General features: G+C 40.2%; 1 protein-coding gene across 4 annotated transcripts in view; it reads left to right on the forward strand.

Moving 5' to 3' along the window:
• The window catches only part of polr1a (RNA polymerase I subunit A), a 217,102-nt gene that overhangs the window by 183,480 nt on the left and 6,161 nt on the right, over window positions 1-27,461 (forward strand). For all 4 annotated transcript variants that reach the window (XM_069923650.1, XM_069923651.1, XM_069923653.1 and 1 more), the window contains 2 exons: window positions 10,030-10,147; window positions 18,600-18,764. In XM_069923650.1, the coding sequence (XP_069779751.1) occupies window positions 10,030-10,147; window positions 18,600-18,764 (283 nt within the window). The remainder of the gene's footprint in view (window positions 1-10,029; window positions 10,148-18,599; window positions 18,765-27,461) is intronic.

A 27,461-nucleotide genomic window follows, 5' to 3' on the forward strand; every position in this document is an offset into this window, starting at 1 on the left:
TATGACCTTAACAGAAATGGGGAAAAAAATGGACAAGATGGAAGAACGGGCAATAGCAGCAGAAATGGAGGTAGAAGACTTAAAAAAGAAATTGGAGGAATCTAATAAAAAAACTAAAGAGACACAAGAATTACTAGCCCAAAAAATAGATATAATGGAAAATTATAGCATCGGAGCACCACAGGGCTGCATTCTTAGCCCCCTGCTCTACTCACTTTACATCTACGACTGTGTAGCTCAGTACGACAGTAACAGAATCTACAAATTTGCCAGTGATACCATTGTAGTGAGTTGTATGAAGGATGTGGATGAGGTTGAAGACTGAAATCTTGGCTGAGTCATGCACCAATAGCAGCCTTGCACTCAATGTCACCAAATCTAAGCAGCTAATTGTTGAATTCAAGAAAGAAAAGCCAGAGGTACACAATCCAGTGGGGGATCAGAGGTGGGTAGAACCAGTGCTAACAGCTCCTGTCTTGTGACAGCTAGACACAACAGCCTCCTATCTACTGGCAACTCGCCACGAGACATAGTGACTCAGCAGCACATGTAGGTCTACTGAAAAGCCCTAGCCTACTCGACGTAGCTACATCATCCAATCATTAGCACTTCAGATGTCATGACACCAGGTCGCATGTTGTGTGCTAGATCAAGCCTGATAACATTAATAAACGCTTTTCTCTTCGCTGGCTGACAATTTCAGGTGTGGTCTCATTATTTCAACATGATGGCGTATGTGCATAAACATCATCTGCCACACTGTAATGAAAAGCCCACCAACTTCTTACTTAACTCGAAACGTAACCCCACTATGTACACGTGCGTGTGTGTGTGTGTGTGTGTGTGTGTGTGTGTGTGTGTGTGTGGCAAAACCATTACAGTTCACTATTGGCAGAAATTGCCTGAAGTGTCACTTACAGTCAGAGAAAGAGAAGCAAAAGAGAGTCCCCTCAAAGTCACTGAGTGTCCGTTGATTTGCCTCCAACTCTCCCGCAGCTGCTGCAGCCACACAGTGTCCAGTCCAAGCCATCAGCAAGCCGAGTCCAGATCTGAACTTCCGACATGATTAGCAACCCTTCAGTGTTGTCAGCACCCTCTCGCATCCCAGTTCCAATACCTGGTATCCCTTCAGCAAGTCTTGAGCCAGTCTCCAACAGTCTCCAGCCTGGTGCGAATCCCTCGACCGCAAGCAGCCTGCAAACTCCATGGGTTTCTCGCCTCGAGTTGCCAATAGCAACTTACATACTAGATTAGCAACAATGAAAATTCACCAAGACAATGGTATCTTCAAAGCAATAATTTTTATTAACAACATTACACTTCTTACTTCACTCTAAACTTAACCCCACTGTGTGCATGTGCATGTGTGTGTGGCAAAACCATTACAGTTCAGGCATAATTCTGAAGATATGATTTAAGTTCAGTCAGTTTTGTTTTGAAACTCAGATTCTTTAAATTCTTGCTGAATAGCAATTATGGAGTAGTTGTGAGGCATCAGACATCTTAAAACTCATAAATTTGAGGGAGTCACGTGATGGAGTAGTGGCCGGACGGTGAACTCCAGCCCTCTCCAGAAAAGTCGGGAAAAACAAAGGAAAACACAAAGGCACAGAAATAAAAGTTACAGAAAAGTGAGTATAAAGGTGGAAAGAAGATGGCGACAAAAAAAGAAAAATCGAAAGCAACGGTAAGAAGAGAGGAAGAGAAGACAAAGGAGGAAAAAGGTGAAGGCCTTACCTGTCCGAAGAGGCCCGCTGCGGAGAGAGAAACCCGCTCCCTCAGGTCGGTAAATAATGGACTACAAAAATGGCTCGCAGAGCCGAGTAAAAGTACGCAACCGCGCATGCGCGAAGTATCGCGCATGCGCGATGCGAATGAAAAAAAACACACCGACGGGAGGGGGGACCAGCTGGGGAGTCGATCTCCACAGCCGGCAACGACAGCTGCAGAACACCTGCAGCAAGAAGAGACCACAGAAGACAATAGAAACAAGAAAGAAGAGGAGGAAAGGGCACCAAAGAAACAACAGATGGTCAACCCAGAGGAAGAAGAAGAGGAAGAGTACAGGGAAATAGAAGAAGAAAAGAAAGGCAAGGTAAAGGATATACTTGCTCTTATTAAAGGATACATGGAGTCATTTAAAGAATGGCAAACACAGGAATTTAAGGATTTAAGAAAAAGAATAAACAACACAGAAGAGAAAATAAATAAAATGGAGATGACCTTAACAGAAATGGGAAAGAAAATGGACAAGATGGAAGAGCGGGCAGTAGCAGCAGAAATGGAGGTAGAAGACTTAAAAAAGAAATTGGAGAAATCTAATAAAAAAACTAAAGAGACACAAGAACTACTAGCTCAAAAAATAGATACAATGGAAAACCATAACAGAAGAAATAACATAAAGATAGTGGGCCTTAAGGAAGATGAAGAAGGCAAGAATATGAGGGAGTTTATAAAAGAGTGGATCCCTAAGACCCGAGGATGTCCAGAACTACAGCAAGAAATGGAAATAGAAAGGGCACATAGAGTATTGGCCTCTAAACCACAACCACAACAAAAACCAAGATCTATTGTAGTAAAATTCCTAAGATATACTACAAGAGAAAAGGTACTGGAGAAGACAATGGAAAAAGTAAGAGAGGGCAACAAACCACTGGAGTATAAAGGGCAAAAAATCTTCATTTATCCAGATATAAGTTTTGAACTCCTAAAGAAGAGAAAAGAGTTCAATACAGCAAAGGCGATTTTATGGAAGAAAGGGTATAAATTTATACTAAAGCATCCAGCGGTATTGAAAATATTTATTCCAGGACAACAAAACAGACTATTCTCGGATCCAGAAGAAGCACGAAAATTTGCAGAACAATTACAAAAATAGACTGAGGGAGGAAGACGGGTAATGAGAGTTAAAATGATCACGATTGATATGTATGTGGGTAAAGACAAAAATAGACTGAGGGATGAAGACGGGTAATGAGAGTAAAAATGATCACGATTGATATGTATGCGGGTAAAGAGGTATAAGAGTGAATAGAGGCAATGAGCATACATGAATGTATCTGTACTTAGAGGAAAATATAGATAGTATAGACAAGAATTAATAAGGGAAGGTAATGGAATAGAGAGAATAAGGAGGGAATTAAAAGAGTGACCTTTGTGACATATGAAAAGTGAAATCTTTTCTGGGGGAGGCGGGGTGGGGGGAAATAGCGGTCACTGCAAAATCAGTTGACGCTTGCGAGTGGATTCGCAAATCCAAATGGAGAGGGGAGATGTGGTTGTCCGACAAGGGATAAAGGACAACTCAGGAGGTGAAGGGGAGATTGGGGATAAATAAGATAGAAATAGGAGAATAAGGAAAATGTTGGATGTTGTAGGAATGTTGTCTTATAAAGAGTTGAAAATAAGAAAACAGAAATGGAAAAGGAGGAAAGGTAATGATGGAAAAACGGAAAGAGAAGATAAACAAAATATAAAAGGGCTTCGCTGAACTATATGTCTTTAAATATTAATGGAATACATAACCAAATTAAAAGGAAGAAACTACTAAATTTAAATGAATAAATGTATTCCATTAGAAAAAATAACATATAGGTTAAGAAATAATATTGAAATATTCGAACAGGTATAGGAGCCTTACATTAAATACAATAGTGAAAACCTACCAGGGACAAACATTACCTAAGTTGATGGAAGGAGAAGGAAAGAAAAGAATGGACTCAGTAGAATTTCTGGTGTAATTTTGTTGAATGACAACATTGTCTGACTGGCTTAATGCAACCTAGATTGTATACCTAAAATGGATGAGAGGGGGGGGGGTGGGGGGTGGTTTGGGAGGAAAGGGGGGGGAGAAAAAGTCACTGTATATGTGTGAAAAAGAAACAGTGTATATCATGGCTAATGTGATTTATGGTGTGAAAAATAAAAAATTTAAAATAAAATAAAAAAAAAACTCATAAATTTCTTGCAGAGTCGTTTTCAGAGAATTGTTTCTTCATTCGAATGATTTCTTGCATGGAGGTTCCAGTACTTGTTTTTCTTCCACGATGATTTCACAAACTGACTAACTGACTAATTATTACAATACTCAGAAACAAAGTTTTCATAACCCTCCATCAATTTGGGCAGGGAAATGTTGACTCAAATCTCATTTTCCATTAAATGTTTAAAAACAGGTAACTTGCTCAATAAACATATTACCTATTGTAAGGTAAAACATCATGAGATGGGAATGTACGGGGCAGTAACAAGATGTGAATGCATCCTTGTACTTACAAGATAAGAGAGACATTGATGGATTGAGAGGCAGGAAGCTAGCAGGGAAAGGATAGCAACAGTTTTAGTCATTGGACAAGTAATGATATGATGATGTTCTAAGCACATATCCAAGGGTATAAAAAATCACCATTTTGCTGATAACGGCAGAATGCATTCTCCGACTAACATGGTTGGTCGCAAGTGTTACAATCCGGTAATAAAGAACAAAGAACCCTGATTTCGACTCAGCCTGGTGTTTGTCTCACTCATTCATGAACAAAGCAGACCTAACACTAGTCAAAAAAAGTTTCAGCTCTAATTATAGAATGTCAAATAGTTCAGCGCAGGAACAAGTTCTCTGTGCCAAACATAATGTCCAAATCTAACTAAAATATCTGCTGCTTGCATCTGATAGATATTCTTCCACCTCCTTCATATTCTTGTTTCTATCTATAAATTTTAAAAATTTAAATTAATACTTTTAAATTTAGACATACATACACATGGTAACAGGCCATTTTGGCCATTTTGCCACCCATTTTACACCAATTAACCTACACTCCTGAGGAAAACCTACGCAGACATAGGGAGAAGGTACAAACTCCTTACAGACAGCATGGGATTTGAACCCCGTTCCCAGTCGCTGGTGCTGTAAAGGCGTTGCTCTAACTGCTACACCAACTGTGCCGCCCACTGCTATTGTTTTCACCACTACTTTTGGCAGACCATCCCAAGGACCTGCTACTCTAAAATATTTTCCTTGTACATCTCACTTAAACTTATACCACCCCCCCCACCTCAATTTAAAAGCATGTCCTCTAGTGTATGAAAAGATGCTCACTGACCACCCTATCAATGCCTTGCAATATTTTATACACGTCTATTAGGTTGCCCCTCTTGCATTATCTGAGACTATGAGTAATTTTGTACTCTCTTACGAGCCCAGAGGACACCAAAACCTAGCAGCAATAGAAATTCACCAAGATAATGGTTACTTAAACAAAAGTTGCTTTTAATTTTCTTTAAACATAGTAACAAGATCAAACTTTAACTATTAACTTAACCTAATAATTCTAAGCGCACATGTATGTAATGTTTATATATTCAGGAAAGTTCTTCACATTCCAATCATTCACCTCTCACTTCTCCAAGTTCACTGGTATTAGGCTATTCTTATACTGATTTTAACGTTTATGAATCTTCACCAGGTTCTGGTGCTTAAAAGTTGAATGGTTACCACTCAGGAAGGCTCTTGTTGGTTTCAGAGACAGGGTTTCACTTACAGGGTTTGTTGGCTCATTGGACACACATAAACTGATTCCCTCCAATCAGCCACTTCAGTGTTTTGCTGAAGAAACTTGCCCCATCAGGATTTTCCAAGTGATAACCTCTCCTTCTGCAGGTCACCACAGAGTTCCTCTTGTTTCCCTTATTTCAGGAAAAACACTAGCCAGCCATTTCCTCTTCTAAGGACTACAAGGTTTTTGAACAGGCTGCACTCAAAACTCACAACCAATCTTCAAAATGGGGTCTTTCAACTTGCCATTTTGCAGTCTGTAGAATTAACTTCTCTCTCTCAGAGAAGAATCCTGTTTGTTTTTTCCTCTCTCTACTTGTAAAAACCAAAAACCTCTCCCAAGGCTCCAAACCTAATCTTTGAAAGATCTTATCAATACTGCTGAGCTTGGACTTTATTGCCCATACACAATAGATCAACATTCTTCATTGTTTCTGCAAAACCAATCGGAGCCTCAACATCTAGCTTCAGCAAAGCTCTTGCATTTTAAATGAGATGTCTTTTGTGAAGTGTTACTCTATTTATGAAGTGACTTCCACTATAACCCCACAATCTATCTCTTTTGAAGACATATTTATCCATAACCATTCTAATATCCCCAGTAACAATTCCCTCTCATTATTTTGTCTCCAACTGGTGTTCTGTCTTATGTTGAGAACTTGTGCTTGAACACAGGAAGTAAGTGCTTTCAAATGAGGATTACAAGAAGATGAAAGTTGTCTTCAAGAAGGTTGCCTTCCAAGTATGTAGAACAATGTTACACTGGAAGTCACACATATAATGGCTTAATTTTCAATTTCCAGTTTGTGAGATTTTGATTTATTTGCAATTCAAGAACTCTAGCTAATTTTACATTAAATCCATGTTTCTCTCTGTTCCTCTGGCCTTATTTATTTTTAGACATACAGCACAGTAACAGGCCATTTTGGACCATAAGTCTGTGCTGCCCAATTACACCCGATTAATCTACACCCCCCCACCCCCCGTATGTTTTGAATGGTGGGAGGAAACCGGAGCCCCCAGGGAAAACCTATGCAGACACGGGGAGAACATTCAAACTCCACAGAGACAGCGCAGGATTTGACCCCCCAGTCCTAACCGCAGGTGCTGTAAAGGCGTTGGGCTAACCGCTACACCAACCTTGCTGACCCTGATGAGAAAGAAAAAACCCTTCATGTTTTTTTTTAGCCACTCGGTTGAGAAATATTATTGTGGTCAAGGATTGTTCATGATTCCTGTGTGGTTTTTCAACAACCATATTAATTCACAGTTTTTTCAATCGTGTTTATGTGCATTGACTTCCAGTGTAACATACTTACCCAGGTTTTATTTATCCTATGTAGAGATAAATACCTAAGATTGGTTTTCACATTTGCTTACTGTTTTTTACCTCTTTCATTAATGTACCTGAGGACAGAGGAGCTTGCACCACCATTCAAAATTTGATACCTGCCTACATTATGTGATTAATTCCTGTCGATTACTCACTTACAGGGTTTGTCCCTCTTTGGCAAAAGTAGCATTTATTGCACATCTCTTTAGTGCTCTTGAGAAGGAGATAGAAAGTTGTTGCTTTGATCACCACTCCATTTGTACTGAAAATATTCCCAGTGGTGCTATTGGGTATACAATCATTGGGTAAAAAGGAATATAAAGGATAGGGTGTCACAAGGAGGTATTGGGAAACCACTAGGTTGGGGGTGCCCCAATGGTGTTCTCAAACAGCTGCTGACATGGCCCAGCAACCTAGATAGGAAAAGTAAAGAAAGTCTTTTCACTCTAACCCAGAACTCAAGAGTGAAGCAAATAAAATTAACTTAAAGACAATAACTGCTGATTTTGGACATATAAATTAAAAACAAGATGCAGGAGGTAGTCAGAGATTCATACAATGCTGAAACATCTATGCCAACCATGGCATCCATCTGCATCAATCCCAGTTTGCAGAACTTGGTTGTAGCCCATCAATGCATTGGTGATTCCATTCCAAGAATCCATTCCATACTCAGCAATTCATCTTGATGGCCTCGTCTCCTTCAGGGCAGACAGAGATGCTGCAGCTTCTGGTGAGACTCGAGGAGGGGGAACTGTGCATTTACATCAGTGAGAACTGTGCATTTACATCAGTGAGAACAGGTACACAAATGTCTCTGTTGTAAAGGCCTTCTGCTCAGTAGGGATAGAGTACCTGATGGGGAAATGCAGACATAGCCAAGTAAGCATAGAGTACACAGCTCAGTGACTGGCTACATCAGCAGGGGCATCGAGGATGTCACTGAGATCAAATGCTTCTCAACAAGGGATAAACAGAAACCATGATTGGATGCAGAGGTTCATTCACTTCTCAGAGTTCGAAATGCTGCCTTCAGGACAGGAGACAAGATGGCACTAAGATCAGTGAGGGCTTAACTCTCCCTGCAATCCAGAAGGCAAAGTGTGGGTAGGCACAGAAGATCCGTAGACAGCTGTGGAGTGCATGTGGCAAGGAATCAAGACCATAACAGGCCAGAAGACAACCTTGTGAGTTAGACAACGACACCTCCCTTCCGGGCAGACCAAACGTCTCTATACTGTTCGATGAGAAGATCAGGCTGATGCCAATGATGATCCTGATGAACGGGCCCCTGCATAACCACAGCCGAGATGAGAACCATATCCAAGGTCAACCCACACGAAGCAGTGGGACCAGGCAACATACCTGGTCAGATACTGAAGGACAGCTCAGACCAACTGACTGAGGTCTTTATGGACATCTTCAACACATTTCTACAGCAGTCCATCGTTCTAGCAGGGTTCAAGTCAACCACCAAGATGGTGGTACCCAAGATGGTGTCAATAACAGGCCCCTTGGCACTGAACACCATTATGAAGTGCTTTGTGCATCTGGTGATGGAATGAATCAAGGAACACCTCCCAGAGACACTGGACCCATTTCAGTTTGCCGAGAGAAGAAACTCTTTCCATTGACGAAGCTATAACCTTGTCCCTCCACTCCATCCTGACCCACCTGGAAAATGACAACTCGTACATTGACTGAAGAGGGAGGAAAAATCATCGAGCACCCCTACCAGCCAGCACGCAGCATTTTTCAGCTCTTCCTATCAGGAAAGAGATACCGGAGTAACAGAGCCAGTACCACCAGGCTGAGGAACAGCTTCTCACGGGCAGTGAGAATGCTGAACGACCAAAGGAACTGCTCACACTAACCATCCAAGATGCTACTATTTATTAAACAAAATCTATCTAACTATCTATTTGGAGGTTTGTGCTTTTGCCCTATGGAAGGGGAGAGAAGAGTATGACTGCAATGCCGTGGGTCCTTTAAATATTTTGGCACTTCCTTTAAACATCCCAGGTTCACTGGAAATATTATGATGATACTGTGCAATATTTAAAATAAAGTGAAATAAATGTCTCTACCTTCCACCTATTTGTCACCCACCCCCACTCTCCCCCATCTGTCCATTGCCCTTCATCAATCCCCTTCTTATACTGGAGTGTCTCTCCCCTCCAAACGATCAGTCGTAAATAAGGGTTTCAATCCAAAACGTTAACAGTTCCTTTTCCCTTGCTAATGGAAGTAACACCCAATAGTCTGGAAAGTCTGCCAGCCAAGCACTCCCAAAGATCACTATCGAAGTGTGCCTGATTTTTACCTGACATTCTTTTTTTCTTTGGCTTGGCTTCGCGGACGAAGATTTATGGAGGGGGTAAAAGTCCACGTCAGCTGCAGGCTCGTTTGTGGCTGACAAGTCCGATGCGGGACAGGCAGACACGGTTGCAGCGGCTGCAGGGGAAAATTGGTGGGTTGGGGTTGGGTGTTGGGTTTTTCCTCCTTTGCCTTTTGTCAGTGAGGTGGGCTCTGCGGTCTTCTTCAAAGGAGGTTGCTGCCCGCCAAACTGTGAGGCGCCAAGATGCACGGTTTGAGGCGATATCAGCCCACTGGCGGTGGTCAATGTGGCAGGCCCCAAGAGATTTCTTTAGGCAGTCCTTGTACCTTTTCTTTGGTGCACCTCTGTCACGGTGGCCAGTGGAGAGCTCGCCATATAACACGATCTTGGGAAGGCGATGGTCCTCCATTCTGGAGACGTGACCCATCCAGCGCAGCTGGATCTTCAGCAGCGTGGACTCGATGCTGTCGACCTCTGCCATCTCGAGACATTAATCCTATACTAAACACTTTTATTGTCCCCACATTCCCATATTACACACTAGGGTCAATTTACAGTGACTAATTAACTTCCCAATGCACACATATTTGGGATGAAGGAAGAAACTTGAGCACCTGAAGGAAATTTGGGTGCACAAGGAAGACATGCAAATACACATCACTTAAAGTGGCTGGGATTGAACCTGGGCCACTGGAGCAGTTTCATCTCTGTCAGTAAAAGCCACACATTCACCAGCAATTACTCAGTGATCTTGTCATCACAGGCATCCTGACTCTGTACCTTTGCTTTGTTTTTATGGTTTAGATCCTGAATCTGAACCGCTTGTACTCAAACGACATCCACTCCATTGCCAAGACGTATGGCATTGAGGCTGCCCTAAGAGTTGTAGAAAAAGAAATAAAGGATGTCTTCGCTGTGTACGGTAAGGTTTCTTCATTTTCCTTCTGTTCCTCTGCTTGTCATTTCTTGCCAGAGCTGTGGACCTGCTGATGCCAGGGTCCCTATCGCACTTTTCCTGGTGACTTACGGTAATATGCGTGGATGTTTATCAGGATTCAGACACAACTGGCAAGGCTGGTAGTTATTGTCCATCCCTCATGGCTCTCGCCAGAGAGGACATTTAAAACTCACCTCTGAAATGAATGGCACATAAATGCCAGATCAGACAGAGATGGTGGGTTACCTCCCTTGAAGGACACCAGCACACCAGATGAATTTTCACTATCATCTAATAGTTTTAACATTATTCATTATGGAGTTAAGTTTCACTTTTCCTGTTCCTGTTTATTGACTGAATTTAAATCTCTGTTTTGTTACATTATATTTCACTAATGCAATAATTTAATCAGTCACCATAATTGGATGAGAAGCATCCAAGTGAACCCCAGATGCACAGGACCTATCTCTACATGTACACTCAGGGTCACTAGATGGCAATAGGAAATTGGAATTCTTCTCTAATCCCTAAAAATTCCATCATCCTTTTCCAGTCTTCTTTAGGGAGACTATGGGAAAATAACAATAACTCTTCTGTGATCCGGGTTTTGACTCGCTAAATCAGCATTTGGTTGTAACAACGAACTCCCTATTGGAGTTCACATGCTAAGCTGCTGTCAGACCTTAATTGGCTTGTTATTTTGGGTTACTAAAACAGCAGTGCAGCACAGGCCCTTCAGCCCATGATGTGTCAACCTGTAAAATCTACTTCACGCTCGATCCCTTCCCTCCCTCACAGCCCATAACCCTCCATTTTTCTTACATCCATGTTCCTATCTAAGAGTCTTTCAATTGCCTTTTTTGTATCCGTTTCCGCAGTGTGAAGCATGTGTTAATGGAAAAAATTCTACTCTGAACTGTCCTAAACTTTCCTCCGTTCACCTTAAATGGATATCGTCTGTTATTAGCTATTTCAATCCTGGGATAATGTGCTGGTTATCCACTCTATCTATACCTCTCAAAATTTTGTACACCTCCATTAAGTCACCTTTCATCCTTTGTCATCCAAAGAAAAAAAGCCCCAGCTGTTTCAACTTTTCCTCATAAGGCATGTTCTGTCATCCAGGCAGCATGCCGGTAATTCTCCTCTGCACATTATCTAAAGCTTCCACATCCTTCTTAAATTTATTTTTTAATGTAGACAGACAGCCGGTAACAGGCCATTTCGGCCCACAAGTCTGTGCTGCCCAATTTAGACCCCATAAACCTACATCTTCCTTACGTTTTGAACAGTGGGAGAAAACCGGAGCCCCCGGAGAACACCCATGCAACACAGGGAGGACATACAAACTCCTTACAGTGCGAGATTCAAACCCAGGTCTGGTTCCAATCGCTGGCACTGTAAAGGCATTGTGCTAACCGCTACAGGCTCAAATTGAGGTGACCAGAACTGAACACACTACTCTAGTGTAGTGTAGTCATTTTTATAGAACATACAACATTGCCTTGCAACTCTTGAACACAACCCCCGACTAATACAAAATACTTGTCCAAAATTTGAGAGAGTCAGCAGGTAGAAGTGAGTGTAGTTGCTCTGAAGAAGGAGAAGGTGCTTAGAAAGCGAAAGGGTCCCACTTCCTAGTCGTGATGCTGACGGCTCCATACAGGCTTTAAACAGCCTGTTAGGAGGAGTCACGTGATGGAGTAGTGGCCGGACGGTGAACTCCAGCCCTCTCCAGAAAAGTCGGGAAAAACAAGAGAAAATACAAAGGCACAGAAATACAAGTTAAAGAAAAGTGAGTATAAAGGTGGAAAGAAGATGGAGACAAAAGGAGAAAAATCAAAATCAACGGAAAGAAGAGAGGAAGAGAAGACAATGGAGGAAAAAGGTGAAGGCCTTACCTGTCCGAAGAGGCCCGCTGTGGAGAGAGGACCCCACTACCTCAGGTCGGTAGAAAAAGAACTACAACAATGGCTCACAGAGCCGAGTAAAAGTGCGCAACCGCGCATGCGCGACTCCTCGCACATGCGCGATGCGCATGAAAAAAAACACACCGACGGGAGGGGGGACCAGCTGGGGAGTCGATCTCCACAGCCGGCAACGACAGCTGCAGAACACCTGCAGCAAGAAGAGACCACAGAAGACAATGGAAACAAGAAAGAAGAGGAGGAAAGGGCATCAAAGAAACAACAGATGGCCAACCCAGAGGAAGAAGAAGAGGAAGAATACAGTGAAATAGATAAAGGGAAAGGCAAGGTAAAGGATATACTTGCTCTTGTTAGAGGATATATGGAGTCATTTAAAGAATGGCAAACACAGGAATTCAATGATTTAAGAAGAAGAATAAACAACACAGAAAAGAAAATAAATAAAATGGATATGACCTTAACAGAAATGGGGGAAAAAATGGACAAGATGGAAGAACGGGCAATAGCAGCAGAAATGGAGGTAGAAGACTTAAAAAAGAATTTGGAGGAATCTAATAAAAAAACTAAAGTGCACACAAGAATTACTAGCCCAAAAAATAGATATAATGGAAAATTATAACAGAAGAAATAACATAAAGATAGTGGGCCTTAAGGAAGATGAAGAAGGCAAGAATATGAGGGAGTTTATAAAAGAATGGATCCCTAAGGCCCTAGGATGTCCAGAACTACAGCAAGAAATGGAAATAGAAAGGGCACATAGAGCATTGGCCCCTAAACCACAACCACAACAAAAACCAAGATCTATTGAAGTAAAATTCCTAAGATATACTACAAGAGAAAAGGTACGGGAGAAGACAATGGAAAAAGTAAGAGAGGGCAACAAACCACTGGAGTATAAAGGGCAAAAAATCTTCATTTATCCAGATATAAGCTTTGAACTCCTAAAGAAGAGAAAAGAGTTCAATGCAGCAAAAGCGATTTTATGGAAGAAAGGATATAAATTTACACTGAAGCATCCTGCGGTATTGAAAATATTTATTCCAGGACAACAAAACAGACTATTCTCGGATCCAGAAGAAGCACGAAAATTTGCAGAACAATTACAAAAATAGACTGAGGGATGAAGACGGGTAATGAGAGCAAAAATTATCACGATTGATATGTATGTGGGTAAAGACAAAAATAGACTGAGGGATGAAGACGGGTAAGGAGGGTAAAAATTACCACGATTGATATGTATGCGGGTAAAGAGGTATAAGAGTGAATAGAGACAATGGGCATATGTGAAAGTATCTGTAATTAGAGGAAAACATAGAGAGTATAGACAAGAATTAATAAGGGAAGGTAATGGAATAGAGAGAATAAGGAGGGAATTAAAAGAGTGACCTTTGTGACATATAAAAAGCGAAATCTTTTCTGGGGGGGGCTGGGTGGGGGAAAAGAGCGGTCACTGCAAAATCAGTTGACGCTTGCGAGTGGATTCGCAAATCCAAATGGAGAGGGGAGATGTGGTTGTCCGACAAGGGATAAAGGGCAACTCAGGAGGGGAAGGGGAGATTGGGGATAAAGAAGATAGAAATAGGAGAATAAGGAAAATGTTGGATGTTGTAGGAATGTTGTCTGGTAAAGAGTTGAAAATAAGAAAACAGAAATGGAAAAGGAGGAAAGGTAATGATGGAAAAACGGAAAGAGAAGATAAACAAAATATAAAATGGCTACGCTGAACTATATGACTCTAAATATTAATGGAATACATAACCAAATTAAAAGGAAGAAACTACTAAATTTACTGAAAAAGGAAAAAATAGATATAGCATTTGTCCAAGAAACACACTTAACTGAATTGGAGCACAAGAAATTAAAGAGAGATTGGGTAGGACATGTAACAGCAGCATCGTATAATTCAAAAGCAAGAGGAGTGGCTATATTAATTAGCAAAAATGTGCCATTTAAAATAGAAGAGGAAATAATAGATCCAGCAGGGAGATATGTTATGATAAAATGTCAGATATATTCAGAGCTTTGGAATCTACTTAATATATATTCACCTAACGAAGAAGATCAAAAGTTTATGCAAGATATCTTTTTGAAGGTAGCTAATACGCAAGGGAACATACTAATAGGAGGGGATTTCAATCTGAATTTGGATCCAAATATGGATAAAACGGGGAAAAAAATTAACAGGAAGAACAAAGTAACCAAATTTATAATTAAATCAATGCAAGAAATGAAACTTGTGGACATATGGAGGAAACAAAACCCAAAAGAAAAGGAATACTCATACTACTCGACTAGACATAAAACATACTCAAGGATAGACCTATTCCTGTTATCAGCCCACATTCAAGGGAGAGTTAGGAAAACAGAATATAAAGCTAGACTATTATCGGACCACTCACCCCTGTTATTGGCAATAGAGCTAGAGGACATCCCTCCAAGAATGTATAGATGGAGATTAAACCCCATGCTACTTAAAAGACAGGATTTTAGAGAATTTATTGAAAAACAATTAAAAATGTACTTTGAAGTAAATACGGAATCAGTGGAAGATAAGTTTATACTATGGGACGCAATGAAAGCATTCATTAGAGGGCAAATAATAAGTTATGCAACCAAGATGAAGAAGGACTATAATCAGGAAACAGAGCAGTTGGAAAGGGAAATAATAAACATAGAAAAAAAATTAGCAATAAAGGAAGATACAACCAAAAGAAGAGAATTGGCGGATAAAAAAATAAAATATGAAACATTACAAACATATAAGGTGGAGAAGAATATAATGAAGACAAAACAGAAATATTATGAACTAGGGGAAAAAACACACAAAATCCTAGCATGGCAGCTTAAAACAGAGCAAACTAAGAAAATGGTATTGGCAACAAGGAAAAAAGACAAACAAATTACATATAATCCAAAAGAAATTAAGGAAAACTTCAGAGAATTCTATGAACAATTATACCGAACCGAAAACGAAGGGAAAGAAGGGAAAATAGATGAATTTTTGACTAAAATTGAACTACCAAAACTACAAATAGAGGAACAAAATAAATTAACAGAACCATTTGGAACAGTAGAAATACAAGAGATATAAAAAATTTACCAAATAATAAGACACCAGGAGAGGATGGACTCCCAATAGAATTCTACAAAACATTTAAAGACCTAATAATACCGCCCCTCCTGGATGTAATCAACCAGATTGATGAGACACAAAACTTACCAGATTCATGTAAAACAGCAATAATTACAGTGATACTAAAACAAGGGAAAGATCCACTCTCACCAGCGTCATATAGACCAATATCTCTGCTAAACACAGATTATAAGATAATAGCTAAACTATTAGCGAACAGATTAGCAGAACAGGTACCGAAAATGGTAAATTTAGACCAAACTGGATTTATCAAAAAAAGACGCACAACAGACAATATTTGTAAATTTATTAACTTAATTCATGCAGTAGAAGGAAATAAAGCACCGGCAGTAGCAGTTGCTTTAGACGCAGAGAAGGCCTTCGACAGAGTAGAATGGAATTACTTGTTCAAAGTATTGCAAAAATTCAGTTTACCGGAGAAGTATATTAATTGGATTAAAGCATTATATAAGGGACCGTTAGCGAAAGTGACAGTAAATGGACATGTATCAAAGCAATTTAACTTAAGCAGGTCAACGCGGCAGGGATGCCCACTATCACCATTATTGTTTGCGCTAGCTATAGAACCACTAGCAGAATCGATAAGAAGAGATAATAATATAAAAGGAATAAAAATAAAAGACAGGGAATATAAAATCAGTCTGTTTGCGGATGATGTGATAGTGTACTTAACAGAACCAGAACTATCAATAAAAGAACTATATAAGAAATTGAAGGAATATGGAGAAGTGTCGGGATACAAGATAAACGTAAATAAAAGTGAAGCAATGCCTATGAATAACGCGGATTTCTCAAAATTTAAGGAGGAATCCCCATTCAGATGGCAAACGCAGGCAATAAGATACCTAGGTGTGCAAATAAACAAAAATCTAGGCCAATTATATAAACTCAATTACAATCCACTAATGAAAAAATTACAGGACGATTTAGAGCATTGGAAAGAGCTACCACTAACACTGATAGGAAGGATAAACTGTATTAAAATGAACATTTTTCCAAGGATACTATACTTATTTCAGGCATTGCCAATACAACTGACAGAAAAATTCTTCAAAGAGTTAAAGAAAATAATAAGGAGATTTTTATGGAGAGGGGGGAAACCGAGGATAGCACTAGATAAATTAACAGAATGGTATAAACAAGGAGGCTTACAATTGCCAAACTTCAAAAATTATTATAGAGCCGCACAATTAAGGTACCTATCAGATTTTTACCAAACAAGGGAAAAACCAGACTGGACGAGACTAGAATTAGATAAAATAGGGGAAAAGATACCTGAACACATATTATATAAATGGGACGAAAAATTGGTACAACATAGAACTTCTCCAGTATTACACCATCTCCTCAATATATGGAAGAAGATTCATGTAGAAAGAAATAAAATAAATTACCAAATACCAAAACTAATATTGACGCAAAATAAGCTACTCCCTTTTACAATAGACAACCTTGCCTTTAGAAAATGGGAAAAAAAAGGGATTAAAAGAATAGAAAATTGTTTTTCAGGAAGTAGATTCTTATCCTTTGAACAAATGAGAGATAAGTACAATATAACTGGAGATACAGCGCTGGCATATTACCAACTGAGATCCTACTTGAAAGATAAATTAGGAAGCAACTTGAGTTTACCAGAGGGAAGTAACCTTGAATATGTGATTACAGATACAATGTTAATCAAAAGATTTATAAAAAATATGTATATTAAACTGCAAGAAAAGGAAAATGAGGAAACAAATGGTAAAACTAAACAAAAATGGGAACAAGATTTAAATATAAAGATAAAAAAGGAAACATGGGAGAAGTTATGCTCTGGAACGATGAGAAATACAATAAATACGAGGCTGCGTATGATACAATATAATTGGTTACACAGACTATACATTACACCGCAAAAGTTAAATAAATGGGACCCAACAGTATCTGATAGATGTTTTCGATGTAAAAAAGAAAGGGGAACAACAATTCATGCAATCTGGACATGTGGGAGAGTAGAAAAATTTTGGGATGATCTCAATCAGATATTAAATAAAATAACAGAAAACAATATACCAAAGAATCCAGAGATCTTTCTCCTAAGTAACATAAAAAATAAAGAATTTGGAATTGACTTGGAAGATGCACAAAAAAGATTTGTCAAGATAGCCCTAGCCGTAGCAAAAAAATGTATTATGTCAACCTGGAAATTGGAAGATAATTTGAAAATACAACAATGGTATATAGAAATGAATAAATGTATTCCATTAGAAAAAATAACATATAGTTTAAGAAATAATATTGAAATATTCGAACAAGTATGGGAGCCTTACATTAAATACAATAGCGAAAACCTACCGGGAACAAACATTACCTAAGTTGATGGAAGGAGAAGAAAAGAAAAGAATGGACTCAGTAGAATTTCTGGTGTATTTTTGTTGAATGACAACATTGTCTAACTGAATTAATGCAACCTAGATTGTATACCTAAAATGGATGAGAGGGGGGGGGGGTGGGGGGGTGGCTTGGGAGGAGGGAGGGGGGAGGGAGAAAAAGTCACTGTAAATGTGTGGAAAAGAAAAAGTGTATATCATGGCTATTGTGATATATGGTGTGAAAAATAAAAAATTAAAAAAAAAAAAAAAAAGAATGTAACTTGTGCTCTACATTGTCCGTCTTCCTGACCTATTCCCTCAAGTATCCAAAATTCTTATCAACTTCAGTGTTGGGAAATAAATAATCAATAATGTCACAAGTATTGATATCTAAGATTTGTAACTATCTGAATAAGGAAATGTTGCCCTTAGCTGAATGTAAATAACTTCCACATGGCCTGAGATTGTGAGTGTTTTTTGTTTACATTCTAGACTGCTCTCAGAAGAAACAGCCTCTCTTGTTCAGTAGATTTGCTAGATTTGGCTCAACAAGTGTATGTATGTGCATCTGACGTGACCACTTCAGGGAGCACATTATGCTCTGATACTTCCTCTCCTTGTGCATTCAAAGCTCCTGCCTGCGCACATGAAACCAGGAGTTGAAAATTCAGTTTCTGTAGTGCAAAGATTTTGGAGTCCTTTGTGAGAAGAGATGAAAGCAATCCACTGATCTTGATCTTGAGCTACACTCTTTTATTTTGTACTGCACCACCTTGCTATGCTTTGCATAATCTTTGTGTTGGAAAGAGGAATTTTTATTAATCAAATCTTTTACTTCAGGGGCTTAGAATTGATCAAGTCTGGATCTCGAGATAATTTTACAGTGTAGTGAGAAACACAATTCTTTACTGCAGTACTGTGCTACAGTCCATCCTGCCCATTACATCAGTGATCACTTCTGTGCCGTTAAGTTGAATCATAATTATTGTCTTGGTCTCAAACAGGTATCCAGGTGGACCAACGACATCTTTCTCTTGTGGCAGATTACATGTGCTTTGACGGTTCATACAAGCCATTTAATCGCATTGGCATTCAGTCAAGTTCCTCACCACTTCAACAGATGACTTTTGAAACAAGCTACAAATTCTTGAAACAAGCAACTATGCTCGGTAAGATGATGATGAAGCTGAGGCCATGATCATGAATGGCTGAATTAACTCAAGTGGCCACATGGCCTGACGCTGCTACTCTTTCTTTCTTTTGTTTCATTGTGAGATATTTTTCATGTATAAAAAGGATCATTTGCATTCTCTCTAAATTTTCTGCTCAGAATAGAATCAGAATTTATTGTCATAAACATGTCACAAAATTTATGTTTTGCGGCAGCATTACAGGTGCAAATATTAAAGCTATAAATTACATTTATGATAATGCAGAAAGGGACAAAAGAGATCCACGGTCAGGGTGTCAGGATCTCAGATGGGCAGGCAGCTGGGGCCTAGATGAGAACTGGTAGTCGGCGTCAGGAGCTCCGGTGGGTGGCAGCCAGGCCCAAAATTAAGGGGAAGGGTTGTCTTTTACACGCGATATATGAAAAAAGACCAGATTTTTGGACCAAAATAGGGGGTTGACTTTTACACGGTATCGACAATTACACGCATATATACTGAAGGTCATTTATAAACTGGATTGAGTTTCTATTGATATTGCAGTGGAACTTGTTTTCAGGTTTATTATTCTAAGCCTGTGAAACATTAATGCTGTAATTTAATCATTACCTTTTTGACTACAATGCATTTTTATCAAGTGAATAGGCCATAATTGAGACAAACACAACTACTTTGTCTATAGTGGTCCCACAAGAATGCCTTCGCGTTATGAGTGAAGTCTGTCACTGAATATACATCTTATTACCCCTCTATTTATTTGTATAGTGGTTTGCAAAGTCATGAATCGAACAATCATTTAATAGGATAGAATGCTGTCTTGGCCACTGAGGTTTCTGCTCAAGTCACAGGCAGAGGCAGACTAATTTACCAAAAACCTGTACTTCTGACAGTCAGTGTTCACCTAAACACCTTGCCCCTGGAGGAGTCACGTAATGGAGCAGTGGCCAGTAGGAGAATACCAGCCCTCTCCAGAAAAGAAGAAATAAAGTGAAGAAAACTCAAAGTTCACGAAACACAAAACACAACAAATAAAAGATAAAGTTGTAGAGAAAAGAAAGAAAATGGCACCCAAGAAGGAAAAAGTAAAAACAACGGGGGAAAAAAGAAGAAAAGACGCCGGAAAAGAAAGGAGAAGACCTTACCTGCATGAAGAAACAGGGAGCCGTCGTAGAGAAGAGAGCCCGTTCACCAAGGTTGGTGACGACCCCGCAGAGTTGCAACCGCTAGACTGCAAAAATGGCTCTCTGAGCCAAACAAAAGTGCGCTGTGCACTCACTAAGGAAAAGGAGAACACCGACGGGAGGGGGGCCCAGCTGAGGAGCGAGCAAACATAGCGCGACCAGCTGAGGGATGCCCGACACCAGGGCTCTCAGCTGGAAGAAGAGGAAAGTGACAGGAAAGGGAGTGTTAGGAAAGAAGAGTAGCAGCAGGAGGACCAACAGATGAGTAGCCCAGAAGAAGAGGATCAACAGCAAGAAGCCAAGCAAGAAGAAGCCCAGCAAAGTGAGGCAAGCAACTCGTCAAGAAAGTCAGAAGAGACACAGATACAAGGAAGAGAAGAAGAAGACACAAACACAGGAAGAGGAAGAAGAAGACCAAGATCTGCACAGAGAAATAGAAGGTAAAATAGATGGACAGAATATAGCTAAAAATTTCAAGAACAAATGAGAGCATTAAAAGAATGGTTGACATTAGAATTTAGTAAAATGAAAAGTACAGAAGAAAAAGTGAGTAGAATAGAGCTGGTCATGACAGAAATAGGGAAAAGATTAGAAAATGTGGAAGAACGAGAAACAGCTGTAGAATGGAAGTGAATGACTTAAGAAGAAAATTGGAAGAAAGTGACAAAAAAATTAAAGAATCACAAGAGTTGTAAGCTCAGAAAATTGATATGATGGAAAATTATAGTAGGCGAAACAACATAAAGATAGTGGGCCTAAAGGAAGATGAAGAAGGCACAGATATGAAGGAATTTATAAAAGAATGGATCCCAAAGGTATTGGGAATGACAGAAATACAGGAAGGAATGGAAATAGAAAGGGCACACAGACATTAGCTCCGAAACCACAGACACAACAAAAAACCAAGATCCATTTTAGTAAAGTTTCTGAGATACACGACAAGAGAAAATATACTGGAGTGGGCAAGGAATAAAATTAGAGAAGACAATAAACCATTGGAATACAAGGGTCAAAAAATATTTTTTTAACCCAGACATAAGTTTTGAACTCTTAAAGAAGAGGAAGGAGTTTAATACAGCAAAATCGATCCTATGGAAAAAAGGTTATAAATTTATGTTAAGGTATCCAGCTGTGCTTAAAATATTTATCCCTGGGGAGCAAAACAGACTGTTCTCAGATCTGGAGGAAGCACAAGAATTTGCAGAACGCCTGTAGAACAGAAGGAGAGATCATCTCAGGGCTCGTCATCTCCTACCAGATGTAACAAGAATGAAGAACAGTGAGAAAATACATATAAAGATGTAAAAATAATTTATATGTAAGAATTAGAGAAGGGAAAGAAAAGGGAAGAAGGGAAGTAAGGGGGAAAAAAAGGTGGGGAGCTTTGTTATATGTGAAGAAAGAAGTCTTTTCTGGAGGGGGTTAGGTGGGAGAGAATAACTCACTGCGAAATCAGTTGACACTTGCGAGCGGATTCACAATCCAAATGGAGAGGGAAGTTGTGGTTGCCTGGCAAGGGATAAGGGGCGACTGAGAGAGGGGAGGGGACATTTGGGGTTAAGGGAATATTAAATGTGGGAGTTATTGAAGTATTTTATGTTTTAAATGTGTTGTCATACATTGAGTTCAAAAAGGGAAAACTGAGAGATGAAAATGGGGAAAAGGGAGATGGTGGTGGTGAGGAAGTGGAAATGAAGTGTAAACAGGATATGAGATGGCCATGTTGAACTATATGACTATAAATATTAATGGAATACATTACCAAATTAAATGAAAAAAGTTATTAAATTTCCTGAAAAAAGAAAAAAATAGATATAGCATTTGTGCAGGAAACACATCTAACTGAAGTGGAACATAATAAATTAAAGAGAGACTGGGTAGGGCACGTAGCGGCAGCATCATATAATTCAAAAGCTAGAGGTGTAGCTATATTAATTAATAAAAATGTACCAATCAAAATAAAGGAGGAAATAGGGAGGTATGTAATGATAAAGTGTCAGATATATTCAGAATTTTGGAATTTGATCAATATATATGCATCTAATGAAGAGGATCAAAAGTTTATGCAAGATATTTTTTTGAAGATTGTAGATATGCAGGGAAATATATTGATAGGAGGGGATTTTAACCTTAATTTGGATTCAATGTTGGATAAAACTGGACAAAAGACTAGCAAAAAGAATAAAGTGGCCAAATTTATGGTTAAATCAATGCAGGAAATGAAACTTATGGATATATGGAAGAGGCAGCACCCAAGGGAGAAGGAATACTCATAATATTCGAGTAGGGATAAAACATACTCAAGGATTGATATGTTTTTGTTGTTGGCCCATATTCAAGGGAGAGTTAGGAAAACTGAATATAAAGCTAGATTGCTATCTGATCATTCACCCCTGTTATTAGCAATAGAACTGGAGGACATCCCACCAAGAACATATAGATGGAGGTTAAACTCCATGCTACTTAAAAGGCAGGAATTTAGAGAATTTATTGAGCGCCAAATTAAAATGTACTTTGAAATAAATACGGAATCAGTGAAAGACAAATTTATATTATGAGATGCAATGAAAGCCTTCATTAGAGGGCAGATAGTAAGTTATGTATCTAAGATGAAAAAGGACTATAATCTCGAAATAGGGCAGTTCGAAGGGGAGATAGTAAGTGCAGAAAAAGAACTAGCAACAAAGGATGATATAACAAAAAGAAGAGAATTGGTGGACAAAAAAATAAAATACGAAACATTACAAATGTATAAGGGGGAGAAGAACATAATGAAAATAAAGCAAAAGTATTATGAGCTAGGAGAAAAAATCGCACAAGATATTAGCCTGGCAACTTAAAACAGAACAAGCTAAAAGAACTGTATTGGTATCAAGGAAAAAGGACAAACAAATTACATTAATGAGAACTTTAAGGAATTTTATGATCAATTATACCAAACTGAGAACGAGGGGAAAGATGATAAAATAGAAGAGTTTTTAGCTAAATTGAACTGCCGAAATTGCAAGAAAGAGGAGCAAAACAAACTGATAAAACCATTTGAAATAGAGGAAGTACAGGGTATATTAAAAAAGCTGCCGAGCAATAAAATGCCTGGAGAGGATAGTTTCCTAATAGAATTCTATAAAACATTTAAAGAGTTATTAATTCCTCCTCTCCTGGAAGTAATGAACCAGATAGAAGAAATACAAAACTTGCCAGATTCATGTAAGATAACTCCTTGCCCCTCAACTCCTGTTTCACTGGAACCAGAGAACATGACAGCACAGAAACCAGTCCTTCCAGGCTGTGCTTATTCCCACTGACCTGCACCCAGTCCATACTGGGAAATGTTGTTCCCAGTCCAAATTGTTCTTAAATGTTAAAATTGAGTTTTCATTCACTATTTCAGTTAGCAGATCATTCCACAGTAATAGAAAGGAGAGTGCAGGTGGTGGGGTTGAGAATCAGATGATGTATTTTAGACATGACCTTGAGGTATGGGTCAAACAGACCACTTAATCCCTTGCAGTGATGACGAGTGCTTATTATCAACGTACAAATGCACTGAAATTCGTGCTTGCTACAGCCAAACAGTTATGTTCGATATACCAATTGCGATAGTATCGATTAAATTACCACAGTATGCCAAGACAGAAAAGGAGGTGATGGATACAAAAAGAGTGATAAATAAGTATGCATAGTTGTAGTTTGTTCAAGAAAGTGAAGTTTCAGTCATGCAGTTAGTTCTTCAGGTGGGTCAGAGTAGTTTATTTTTAAATTTAAATTTAGACATAGAGCATGTTAACAGGCTATTTCAGCTCACAAGTCCGTGCCACTCAATTTACACCCAAATAACCTACGTTTTGATCAGTGGGAGGAAACCGGAGCCCCCAGGGAAAACCTATGCAGACATGGGGAGAACGTAAAGGATTCGAACCTTGGTCTCAATCACTGGAGTGATAATTACTATGCCAACCGTCCCACCCTATAGTTAGGGTTAAGCTCGTGGAGGGGGTTGGGGGGGGAGAGTTATCAATAGTCCGATAGCTGCTAGAAAATAACTATTCTTGAACCTGACCTGATCTGCTGGATAGTATCCAGAGTAAATTCTTTTCGGATCAGGACGGGTTGTATGTCTGTATATTGTGCACTGAGAACTGGTGTACTTGTACAGTCAGATGAGAATAAATTTGACCTGACTGTAGCTAATTAAGCTAGCAGAAACTGCAATAAAAGTTAAAAGAAATTGTGAATGCCGGAGCCCAAATAGAAGGGATGCATTCTTAGGGTAAATTTTTGATTTCAAAATGTTGTTCCTTAGTGCTTTGATGTGTTGAAGCTGGGTGGTGGGGGGGTGGAGGAAATGTCCATTTAGATGTCATGAAGTACAACAGCTTGTGAATGGCTGTTACCCAGTATTTTCCATGTCAAGTAAGTGATTAAAAAATTGGCTCTGTCCCTTCAAAGGTTTAATGATGAAAACATTCTCATCACTAGTTCAGTGCACAAAAGTGATGGGGGAAATCAGCAGATTATGTAACATAAAGTAGGAAGTAGAATGCAGTCAACTTTTCAGGCCTGAGTGCTGAAAATAAGGCAGGTGTCTAAATAAAAAGGGAGAGGAACACAGACCAACAGGATACAGGGGGGAGGGTAGAAGAGAAACAAGCTGATAACGGTAGCTATAAGGAAGGTAAGGGGTGAGGAGTTGGAGGAAGGGAGACAAAGAGATCACTAGTTTGATTGTTAATGTTTCAGAACTGATGAAGGAAGGGTGTTCAATCTGAAATGTTAACATGGTTCCTTTCCCACAAATGCAATGTGACCTGTTGAGTATTTACAGAATATTCTGCTTTTATACGATGAGGTGTCTAAAGTAGGTTGGGAAGTTACATTAAAAGGGATGGTCATTAGCAATGGTTCACATTTAAACAGTCTGTAGCGCCTGTGCGACTCGCTGAGCAGCCATGCAGTGCTGCATGCCTGGTCGCTGCTCGCTCACCTGGTCAGGGGAGGCCGTGCGTGGCACTGCGGGCCGAGTCTTGGCGCACTGAGGAGTTGAGTACTCACCTTCAAGATGGCGTGGGGATCCCGTCGTCTTTATTTTAAGACGCGCTCTGCAGGCAAGTTGCAGGCACGGGGGCGATGTCACTTCTGGTCCTGGGTGTCTGGGCCAGAAGAGATTTAAAAGAGGAGGAAATTTTAAATAAAGGTGCTTTTGCTGACTAACACTCCAGCTCTACTGGAGTAGTCACTACAATTGGTGACCCCCCCAACTGCAAGATTCAACTGAAGTTTGAATCCACAGCCAACATGGGTGCAACAACAGCTGCAGTTAACACAGTAGGTGTTCACTCGCCCCCTTTCTGGGCCCACCAACCTCGAGTGTGGCTGAACCAGGCTGAGACTCAGTTCCTCCTTTGTGGAATAACAGCTGAAGACACAAAGTTTTGAAACGTCGTCTGGACACTAGACACTGTTACAGCAGCTAAAGTGAATTTATTGGCCACCTCCGGCAGAAAACCAATACAGCAGGTTCTGGAAGTTCCTCCTGGATACCCTGGAATTAACCAGGCATGAACGAGGCATGCCACTTTTGAATATAGATAGGTTAAGTGTCATGGACTCACCCTTCAAGCTGCGAACAGGACTTCCATCCCTAGCTTTGGCATGCCACGTGTCACGATTAAGATAGGAGAGGCAGTGTTCCATTGGAATTTCATTTTGGCTTCCATCGCACAGCCCATCTTGGGTGCAGATTTCCTACGGGCCCACGACCTGCTCATTGACGTTAAATGAAAGAAGGTAGTCAACGCCACTACTTTCCAAATGTACCCTCTGACAAGCAGCAAACGATGTGTCTCCCTACTTGGGTTGCACGCTCTATGCACTGACACCTATGCTGCCCTGCTCAATGAATTTCCTGGTGTGCTCTCTCCTAAATTAAATTCCTCGACAATGTCCCATTACATTGTCACCTCATGCCCGCCAATTTACACCAGCGCTCGTCATCTCCTGCCAGATAAACTACAGCAGGCCAAGGCAGAATTTACTGCCGTGGAGGAATTGGGTATCATTCAACAGTCCAACAGTCCTTGGGCATCACCATTACGTATGGTGCCCAAGAACACTGGTGGGTGGAGACCCTGCGGTGACTACCACAGGCTCTATGATATAACAACACCCGACAGATAACCTATTCTGCACATGCAGGATTTCGCTGCCCGCCTGCACAATTGTCGTTTCTTTTCGAAGGTCCACCTCATCAAGGGATATCATCAAATCCCAGTTGATCCAGATGACATTCCCAAAACAGCAATTATTATTCCTTAAGGGCTTTTTGAATTCCTCAGGATGCCATTTGATTTGAAGAATGCCGCTCAAATGTTACATTTCGCTTACATCTACTTAGATGACATCTTCATCGCCAGTCAAAATGAGTAAGATCACCAACTGAACTTACACTGCCTGTCCCAACGGCTGGATGAATTTGAACTTACCGTCAACTCTAGCAGATGCCAGTTTAGCAGAACTACCATTGATCTCCTAGGGCACAAGATCATGTCAGAAGGTGTGTTTCCCTCATCCACCAAAGTGGACGCCATTTGTGCTTTCCCGAAATCTACCACAGTTAAATGAGTGAATTAGGGGATATGGGGAGAAGGCAGGTAGGTGGAGTTAGGTCATAAATTAGATCAGCCATGATCGTATTGCATGGCGGAGCAGGCTCGATGGGCCATTTTTGGCCTACTCCTATGAGTGCAGAAATTTTTGGGCACAATGAATTTCTCTCACCATTTCATTACGGCAGCTGCCGACATTCTCGGCACACTATTCCAACTCCTCACCATAAAGTGTAAAGAGGCGGAGTTTGCATTTGTAGTCGCCAAAGACGCTCTGGCCAACGCAGCAATGCTCACGCATCCTAATCCCACCACTGCCTCCAATTCAGCGGTGGGCGTGGTTCTCGAACAGCCAGTGGCATCACCTGGCTTTCTTTAGCCACCACCTACGGCCATCAGAAATGAAGTACAGTGCATTCGATTGAGAGCTGATAGCGTTGTTCCTGGCCGCATATCACTTCCGATACGTTTTGGAGGGCCGCCATTTCACCGCTCTCATGGACCATAAGCCATTCACTTTTGCCTTTAGCAAGATATTGGACCCTTGGTCGGCCAGGCAGCAATGCCACTTGTCATATATTTGCGAGTTCACTATGGATGTGCGTCATGTTTCAGGAAAAAACAATCTGGTCACTGATGCGCTGTCCAGACTGGCAGTGCATCTTATCCAGGGTGCGTCGATATCTCTGACTTAGAGAGTGTACAAGCTGTGGACCCGGATGCTCAGACGTTCAGAACTGCATCACACCACAGCATATCACCCTCAGTCCAATGGTCTTGTGGAATGTTTCCACCAGCAACTCTAGACCACACTCAAAGCCCGACTCACCGGGCCCATCTGGATAGACGCGTTGCTGTGGGTTCTGCTGGGAGAGTGCTCCACCCTGAAGGAAGACATGCCAGTGTCGCCT

Source organism: Narcine bancroftii, chromosome 3 (assembly GCF_036971445.1).
Source record: "Narcine bancroftii isolate sNarBan1 chromosome 3, sNarBan1.hap1, whole genome shotgun sequence".
Taxonomy (NCBI): Eukaryota; Metazoa; Chordata; class Chondrichthyes; order Torpediniformes; family Narcinidae; genus Narcine; species Narcine bancroftii.